At 41.5% G+C, this 10,178-nt stretch overlaps 1 protein-coding gene across 1 annotated transcript; it reads right to left on the bottom strand.

Moving 5' to 3' along the window:
- Positions 1-2,141: 2,141 nt before the first annotated feature.
- Positions 2,142-3,548, bottom strand: LOC134944131 (paraneoplastic antigen Ma1 homolog). The gene has a single exon (XM_063932705.1). It carries the CDS (start codon positions 3,546-3,548, stop codon positions 2,142-2,144), a length of 1,407 nt encoding a protein of 468 aa, XP_063788775.1.
- Between the last annotated feature and the right edge of the window lie 6,630 nt (positions 3,549-10,178).

A 10,178-nucleotide genomic window follows, 5' to 3' on the forward strand; every position in this document is an offset into this window, starting at 1 on the left:
ATGACTAATCCAGCAATATGATAGAGGTAGTGCGGTTGACTTCATCCCCAAGGCGCTAACTTGTTCACTTCCAGCTGATACTTTCAAACTCATTTTATGACACATTCCTTTGATTTCTCCCGCTGGTATCTCTATCCACTCTTCTTCTGTATTTTCCATCTGCTGGTTTGGAATTCTGGAAAGGGAGTCGGCGTCAATGTTGCTAACACCTGGTCGGTACTTCAGCGTGAAATCATATAGCGCTAGGGCAGCCAACCACCGGTGACCCGTGGCATCCAGCTTTGCCGTTGTCTGGACATAGGTTAGAGGATTATTATCTGTTTGTACTTCAAATGTCACTCCATATAGATAATCATGGAATTTATCTATTACGCTCCATTTCAAAGCCAAAAACTCTAGTTTGTGAGTGGGGTATCGCTTTTCACTATTAGTTAGGCCTCGACTTATGAATGAAACGGGTTTCAATCCATCAGAATGTTTCTGATACAGAACACCCCCCAATCCTTCCAAAGAGGCGTCAATATGAAGGACATAGGGCAACCCAGCATCTACATAGGCTAATACAGGAGCGTTCGTCAGTTTTTGTTTTAACAAATTAAAGGCCATTTCACAGTCGGTAGTCCATCTTTCTCCAAATGGATCATTTACTTTATGCAAGGGGCCCCCTTCACATGACCGTTCTTGTCCCTTCTTCTTATTTGACGTTGGATATCCCCTCGTCAAATCAGTTAATGGCCTAGCTATACTGGAATAATTCGGGACAAACCTGCGATAGTACCCGCAAAAGCCTAGGAAAGATCTTAATTCCTTTAATTTTGTTGGTCTAGGCCAATTCTTAACGGCCTCCACTTTTTCTGGGTCGGTGGAAACCCCGTTTCTGCTTACGATGTGCCCTAAGTATTTGACCGTGGATTGACAAAGACGACATTTGTCCAGGGATAATTTCAAACCCCCTTCCATCAATCTATCCAGAACTTTAAGGAGTCGTTTATTGTGTTCCTCCAGGGTGGCTCCAAAAACGATTATGTCGTCTAAATATACAATGACTTCCCTATAATTCATATCCCCCACAGTTCTTTCCATTGTTCTTTGAAAAGTAGCTGGGGCTCCTTTTACTCCTTGGGGCATGTTTAGAAATTCAAAGAAACCTAGTGGGCATATAAATGCAGTTTTCTCACGGTCTTCCGGCTTCATGGGGATTTGGTAATACCCATTCCTTAAATCTAGCACGGAAAACCAAGAGCTCCCTTGGAGACAGTCCAGAGCTTCGTCTATCCTTGGTACTGTATACTGATCAGTAACAGTTCTTTGGTTCAGTGTGCGGTAGTCTACACACATTCGTATTTTTCCACTCTTTTTCCGCGCAATCACTATGGGGGAAGCGTAGGGACTTCTAGACTCGATTATAACTTGATTCTCAAGTAGTCCTTTAAGGTGTTGCCTCACGTCTTCAAAGTCTGCAGGAGCTATCCTGCGGGATCGTTCCCGGAAAGGAGTCTCATCCATTAATCTGATACTGTGCTCCACCCCATTAGCTGTCCCCAGATCCCATTCTCCCATGGAGAATACCTGGCTCTTAGATTCCAGCTCCTTAATTAAAGTAGATTTTTCCTCCAAAGATATGTCACTCCCTTGGAAACATATATCAAATTTATTTTCTGAAACAATTACACTCTCAGCGGATTGAATACAACAATTCCGTGCAGAAGACAGTTCCTCGTTTCCTTCATACCATTCAGCAAGTAAAGGGTATATCCGTGTGTTAGTCCCTATAATCACAGGTGGTTTATCCCTCCCTTCAGGAACTTCTGGACATATCAACGCAATAAGTGATGTCTGCATCCCTTCCTCTTCTCTTATACTGTTGTTGATTTCAAGAGTAACTTGCACATATCCTAGATAAGGGTACTTTTCAACACTTAGACCCCATATCACTAATCCGCTTAAGGGCTGGATGGGTACATCAGGGATGTTCTCATGGTACCAATTTTCAAAAATAATAGAAACCTGGGATCCACTATCCACCAAGATCTTGCAGTGGCGTCCATTTATATTAGCAGCCAATAGGGGAGCAGGTCCCAGCAATCCTTCTGGTAGACTTCCACTCCTCCAGGAATTCCCCATAGCACAGTGACTAACCTCTAGGGGGCCTGTGAGGGGCCCACAGACCGCCCCCGTCCGTTTCCCGACCCCGAACTTTCCGTATTCTGGTTACCACCTGAAGCATGGTCAGTATTTCGATTCCAATTTCTATTCAAGTTGCATTCAAAGGCCCGATGTCCTGTTCTCCCACATCTAAAACATCCTCTATTAAAGTTGTTACTCCCTCTACCTAACCCTCTTACGGGGCTACTGTCGTTGGATATTTGTGGAGAAGTATTCACAGTCTGTGTTGCAATGAATTTGTCAATTTTCTTATTTTGTTCGTCCATCAACTTTAATATTTTCTCTTCAAATGCATTGTTTTCCACTACCGGTTGTATTACCTTGACTTTCTTTACCGTTTTCTCTCTCATTTCTATTAATACCTCTTCTTGTTTGACTTCTTTTAACAATTCATTAAAGGTAGGAAAGGGTTCTTTAACTCCTGAACATCTTAATTTCTGAGCTACTGGGTCGGTGGTCAAGGCACCCCGCAGTAACTGTTTCATCCGACTTCTGTCCACATCATCCCTTACTATACCTCCTTTATCCACTATCTTATATAGTAGCTTGGCTAACCTAATCAAGAATGCACTCAGCTTTTCCGTTGGTTCTTGGAACGTGTGGTGTAACCTAGAGGTGAGGTCTCCCACATCTTCAAGAGTGCCATATGCATAATCTAATGCCTCAAAGAATGTTTCTAAAGTAGCATTAGGATTACTACGTCTAGCAGCTTGTATAATTCCCATAGCCGGCCCTCTCAAGCTTTCTACTACCCTCTGTCTCTTGATCTTATCTGGGCACTGCCATTCTTCCACTTGTTGTACCGCCGCTTCTTTCCAGGCCTCATATGTCTCCTCTCCTGATGGTACAGGTAGAATCCCGGAAAAAATCCGTAACCGCCTATAACTCCCTTCATAATGCCACCTTTCTAACTGAGTGACCACTCTATCCATTATGACCTCAAACTGTCCACCAGTGGCATTTGCACCAGTATCCTGAGTGTCACCCCCTTCACCACCACTATTCCTCTCACCTCTATTAGGGTTGTCTAGAGGGGGCACTGATATATGTGCACTAGTTGCTGTTTCTTCGTCCCCCCGTATGCTAGGCCACATCACATTCCACCTCTTACCCGTCTCTTCATTGGCTACTACTATCAATGGTATTACATCAGTCTCCAATTCATTTTCTGTTTCTATCAGTACTGCAGCTACTCTTCCCAATCCTCCCATCCATTTATCTACCACCCTTGGCCTAATTATTCCATATAATCTGGCTAACCTTTCCATTATCTCCTCATCAGAGACTTCCGAAAAATTCCCTCCCACACTTAAACATTTCTTGGGATCTTTTTTCTTCCTTTGACACCACGCACTGATATCTTCCCCAGTAAACTTTTCCATTGTTTTATCCTGAATATATTCGTCTCGGCTAAGTGCCTCCAAATGTAACCCCTCCCCTAACACTCTAATAGGAGATTCTTAATTACCCTTCTAGAGGATGGTTATTAAGTATCTGTGCCTCCACCCAAGCTAATTATTTAGGGCTTGCCTGGGTAAGCCTTTCTTCAGCAATGAATATTAACTACAAATCTATCCTATCTGTATCATAAGTGTATGTATGTTCACAGTCATTGCAGTATAATATTATACCTATTCTTCTGTTTGCATTTCAGGATCCCCGGATGGAATTCCAAATCACATCAACATATATGGTAAGTATAAGTACATGCATTTATTTGTCACAAAAGAGTATTTAAAGCTAAACATTTCTTACTTACATAGTAAAACAAATTACATTTCAATCATGTCCCACTATACCCTTTCCATAGCCTATACAAGTTATTTTGCATGCAATATACAAAAATTACCGTAAAATTTGTGTAAGAGTGACCCGGGTACTCAAAAAATGAAGTGCAGTGTCTGGGCCCTTAAATTAGTGTACACTAGCGAATACCTTGCGTGACATCCAAAAATAAATGGGCAGAAAGCCCTCCACTTTCGGCTATGTTAAATTCTCCTTTACCTATTATGGCAGAAATGCTTTATACAGTATAGCATACTAATATTAATCCACAACGAGACTCAGTCATAGGATGAGTTGTATAAGTAGTAGAAGGTCCACCTCCTTAATTGTGTTAGTTTCTCCACATTAAAGATAGCAGATAATGTCTATGAAACAGCCTGCATGAAATATCCTGCACTCTGCTACAATTGTATCTCTTCTTCCTGAAGTTTTATGTAGTCTGACAACTAGTATTTAATAACTGTATCCGTCTCAACTGTGGCTGTCGTGATGTTTCAATTATTTGCCACACTGTAAGTGGATGTCCTGTAGCTGCACATTTCCTGGCTGTTCTTTTTACTGCTAGGTTCCCTTTAGTGACACAATGCAATTTATGAGGTTGTTACCTCTACCTTTGTGGCTTTAATACTGTATATATAGTAAGCAATGCATTTTTTCCTCAGTTTAGATAAATTAGTCTTTCCACTTCACTCTTCCTCTTAATTGCGTAAGCTATTAACACTGTCCAATAGCATACGTATACATTATATATATATTTATATTCATATACAGTTTATACTCTCTGATCTATAAATGTCACTTAGGAGTGATAGCTGTCCAACTTCCGTACTCAAAGGGTAATATAATATATTTCCTGGCCAACCTTTAAACTTATTGAGGCTGTACCATAAATTAGTATATGAGACGGGTGACTTAGGGCTCCATTTTTACTTTAGCCACTCTATAATGCAGACCCTTAATGGATTCAAGCTGCTTCCAGTTACAGTGTACTTGTGCCCTCTCCTCCTCAGTCTTTCCTAAATCTCCGTCTTTCCTCAGGGTTTGATATACATATATATATATATATATATATATATATAAAATCAATAGAGTGCAGCTGTACTGATGGATGGAAAATGACAACCAAGGAGGTCTATTTTTATTCAGCTCTGCACTGAATTTACTTTTACAAGGCAATTTCTTCACTAATGTGTTCTCAGTATCTGCCTTCTCTGCATACAGCCACTGCCTCAATTTCCTCTCTGGGTCAAGGGGCATTAATTTAATATCTCAGTCCCGATTGCATTACATGACATCACAGTCTATGGAACATCTATAACTAGCAATGCAATGCTAGATGCTTGAGTCTATAGTTATTGCTTGCTACATCTAGTGACCAATATGACATAAATATGTGTGTTGCCTCCTAATACTTTAACGGGGTTACTGAGTCGGGTAGGCTAAACTTCCTTGGGTCAGTTTAGGCTAATTATTCCTTGTAAATGAGTAAAGTTTACAGTCAATGCCTCTCAATTACGACTCCTTCTATACTCATACTTATGCAGGCACTCCTATCTCTTGTAATTTACACTACAGCTACTTAGAAATTGAGCCCTTGTAGTGAAATGGTCTCCTTACTGAGATACCCTATGTAATCTTCTGCTAGGAAGTCTATTATGGGTACTCTGTATCTCAGTGGGTTTATAATGCAGTATTTCAATATGCACTTACATGCTTCAGAAGTGCAGACCGCTGGCATTCACTCCCCCGACTCCACCCTGCAGTTTACTGACAGGCTAGACCAGGTTGATGAGTGCTGTTACAGGTGGCGTTTCAAGTTGGTGCTGCCTCTCTTCAGCTTATTGGAGGCGGTCCCGCTCTGGCTTCACCGCCGTTGTTATGGAGCTGTCTACCGCCTCCTACTGGCTGTTCAGGCTCTGCGTCACCATGGATGGCCGGAACGTGCGTCCTCAACACCGCCTCCCGCCGCCCTCAACCTCAGCGCAGATCACAGCACGGCTTCTCCGGCAATCAGCGGCACGGCTTCTCCAGCAATCAGCGGCCCCTTCCTGCTCTCAAAACCAGGTATGCCCGGTGCCGGTACGATACACCAGCTCAGCAGCGCCACCGCAGCTTAGTAGCGCTCTGGAGACAGTGCACGTACTCTCCCCGGGGGAACAGCAGCCAGCCCTCACGCCAGCGGGAGCGCTTTTTATCCTCTCCTTAGCCAGCGCGAGGGCTCCATTTCTCTGCACACGGCTCTCTATTACCTGAGCACGGGGCCCCCTCTCTGCACACGGACCTAATCTACTGCCGCGCGGGTCCCCCTCTTTGCACACAGCTCGCTTTTATCAGCGCGTGTGCCCCCTTCAATGCTGTGCTAACCCTGTGTAATATGTATTTTTAATCCCTTCAGTGTCACCAAAGGCGTCCATCCCTTTTCCCCATGCATAAAAGTCCCCACTTCTCTATATTAATACATCTTTTAATTCATATACACATATAGGTATATTACATCAATATATATCATTTAATACATACATCATTATATTATATACACATCATTAACACTTTATGTATGGTTACATACTGATACACATGTTGCGTAAACACGCCACGTGCATATGCCTTTACGTTGTGTACGCAGTCACGCACGCTGTCCGAGACACGTTTACAAAGGCCGTACATCCGCAGTACTACAAATCCCACACTTCTATAAATGTTAGCGATATTTAACTATAATTGCTTACTTAACACTACACACAGTTTCTACTGTATAAACCTTACTAGGCCAGGCTGCGTGTGCGTCTTACACTTATTTCCTTTGTTTATTAACTCTATATTTTAACTAAATAGCAACAAATTTCTCAGCACGGGTCAAAATGAGTCTAGTAATAATCAATAATTCAAATGGTATGATTCAGATTGGATAGCTATCTTGCAGAACATACATTGAGATAAACACACACATAATTATAATAATATTGTATATATGTATCATTCACTGGTCTCCTATGAAACTCATTTACCCATTTAGTGCTTCTAATTTGCATATCAATGCTGTGCTTTTGGCTGTCTGTAAAGGTGTTTTTTCACTGCTAGGAAAAAGCAGTTACACAGGTTAATTTGCATTTCAATGGCTATCTTATAGCAAGCAGAGTTAACTGAATCCTAGAGGTAAAGAAAAAAAACTTTTTTTTTCTGTGTGTAATTCTCACATCAAGTATTCATCTTATTATTAACTTTCATTAAGCCCCATCTGAAACTATTTGTAATTGACTATGGCATGGGTTAAATAAATGCATTGGTAACTCATAAATGGTGATTTATTTTTGACCAGGGAGGGCTGATTATTCTTGAGCAGACTGAAAATCAGCGATTTAGAAAAAATGACCTTCCAAAATGGCCACTGCTCCTCCCCCTTCCACATTCATGAGGGTTACACAAAATGGTGGACAGGCCATGTGGTTAGTCCAAAATGGAGTACAAACCATGCGGCTTCCTTTGTCACAAAGAAATCACACACCATGCAAGCCCCTGAAGTTATTTTAGGCCTGAGTTAAAAATAAAACTATATCAAAGCTATGCAAACTTTTAAATATACTTTTAAACCTACTTAAACAGATAAACAATCCAATCTGAATCAAACACAATATGACCTTTGAACCTTGTTTTGCAGCAATAAAAATAAATTTTAGCATCTTAAATATTATGAGAAACATATTGTCCCTTAAATTTAATATCAGCATCCTACTAATAACACAACACAATACACACGGATATGATTTTTTCATCAGCTTCTCAATGCGTCCATTGGAGCCGGTCAATTTCAGCAGCGTTTGTAATGTACAGTGCATTATTAAGAACGTGATATCCCGGACGAGCCCCATCTATGAATGCCATTTTTAGATCTCACAAATATTTAAAATGCCCGCTCTAATATATATTGTAAATGCCTGCACATCTTATTACCAAATCCCATAAATGTGTGCTGTACATCGCACAACACTGCATCCCTTAAGAGAAAACAATACACCCACACATTATCTGAGTTCCAAAGCTCATTGATATATATATATTTGTTATTAAAAAGGATATGGATTCAATATATATTACAAAGTACAGTATACCTATAGTTACAACTCATACAGTAAGCAGTTAATACATAGTTACATACAATTACATACAATTTCAGTTACATGCCAGCGATACAATTACCATTCCCTCCAATGTAGCTTATGTCTCCCTCTCTCTGTAAATAAATACAGGAACTGATCTGCCAGCAAGTCCTCCATCTCCCTCTCAGACCAAAAGCAACTAACTCTCTCTCACACTAGACAGGAACTACTTTCCTGTGTGACTAGTTCCTGGGGGTGGGGTCTCTCTCTCTCCTTCATGATTGAGTTACTATTCTCTTTGTATATGCTGATCAGGTTCAGCCCTAAAAACTGCCAAAAGGGTTGGCTTGAGTTCCCTGTTCACTGTATCATTCATTGTTCTAACAAAGTGATTTTAGCTTTTATACATATAATCATAACTATCCGCTGCAATGTCCCACAACTTCACAACAAGTATCAAATTAATCTACACACCAATCTGCTTGTTTTTATAGTAAACATGACAGGTGTATCTGGTTCCGTTCAAATAATACACATTCATGACATTAATTCATTAGGTAATTTTAAATCACCATGATGTCTGGCGCTTGATATTATTATAATTATGTACTGTATGAAATAAGTGTCGAATCCATCTTTGTGGCATGTCCGTGTAAATGCGTGTGTTACCATATATTGCTGTGCTCGCTGCGCATATTTGCAAGTATAGCGACTTAAATGTGTGTAGTTTGTATGTTCTCTTTATGTAATATTTTTGACTTTGACACAGGACAGAAGGAACCTTACGGTAATATACTATATATACACCAAATTGTTCCCACCACAGTGCTTCAAATAAATTATGCCCGTGTAAAATGACATGCTTAGTAGACGTTTATAATAATATTAGATTGCTTTCACAAGGTACATCTATTTTTCCTCTGTAGGCTAAATCCGGACTAAAATGCACTACAGTGTATTGTCGTATGGCACATATAGATACTTTCTGTGTCCTCTGATAGTAATAGGGATCTCACAGAGCAGCTTGCGCTGCCTGTGATAAATGCTATTATGATCTCACAAAGTCATTCTGTGTATAACCAAGTCTCTTCTATACATTAACTATATAGTCACAATAGTCGGTTGCCAGGTATGATAGGTAAACAGTTTTTTACATTAAAGCATTCTCATTTCATTTAGACAGCGCACGGCTAATCCCTATGCGCATTTCACTCTAAGCAATTTACAATGCACTGCGACAAGCAGTGCACATGCTCCAGTCCCAGACTGTCCAGGTGCAGTCAGACAATGCGACATCAACAAACAAGGAAGAACGAGAAGCCGCATGGCCATGCGGGAAGTAGCTCGAATCCTTAATTGGGCCGAGCATCACCAAGTGATATTGTCGGCAGTGTTCAGTCCGGGAGTGGACAACTGGTAGGCGGAGTATCTCAGCCGTCAGGATTTTCATCCAGGAGAATGGGCATTAAATCCAGAAGTGTTTCACATGTTGGTCCAGAGGTGGGGTTACCCACAGGTGGACCTGATGGCATCTCACCACAATCACCAAACACCCCATAATGTGTCCAGAACGCGCAATCCAAAGGCAGTGGCAGTGGATGCTCTCACAATCGCGTGGCCGTACAGCCTCATGTATCTGTTTCCACCATTTCCGCTGCTCCCTCTGTTGCTAAAACGGATCAAACGAGAGTCCGCCACAGTCATACTAGTGGCGCCTCATTGGCCTCGGAGAGCATGGTTCTCAGATCTCCGCGGACTACTCGCAGACGATCCTTGGCCGCTCCCGCTACGTCCGGACCTGTTACACCAGGGTCCGTTCCTTTACCCCGATTTAGTGCGGCTGCGTTTGACGGGGTGGCTGTTGAGACCGCCCTCTTAAGAAGAGGGCATTCCGGAATCGGTTATACCAACCATGTTACATGCTAGGAAGCCAGTTACGGCAGCTCATTATCACAGGATTTGGTGTGCCTATATAGGTTGGTGTGAATCTCGGAAGTTTCCGACATCATCTTTCAAGTTATCCCGTCTTTTGCTATTTCTACAAACGGAGTTGGATGGAGGACTACGTTTATCTACACTAAAGGTGCAGGTCTCTGCATTGTCAATTTACTTTCAAAGGCATTTGGCTCT

Source organism: Pseudophryne corroboree, chromosome 7 (assembly GCF_028390025.1).
Source record: "Pseudophryne corroboree isolate aPseCor3 chromosome 7, aPseCor3.hap2, whole genome shotgun sequence".
Classification (NCBI taxonomy): Eukaryota; Metazoa; Chordata; class Amphibia; order Anura; family Myobatrachidae; genus Pseudophryne; species Pseudophryne corroboree.

Bases quoted from the DNA above. Each gene is read 5' to 3' on its own strand.
- LOC134944131 (XM_063932705.1), bottom strand. From the start codon at position 3,548: ATGGAAAAGTTTACTGGGGAAGATATCAGTGCGTGGTGTCAAAGGAAG.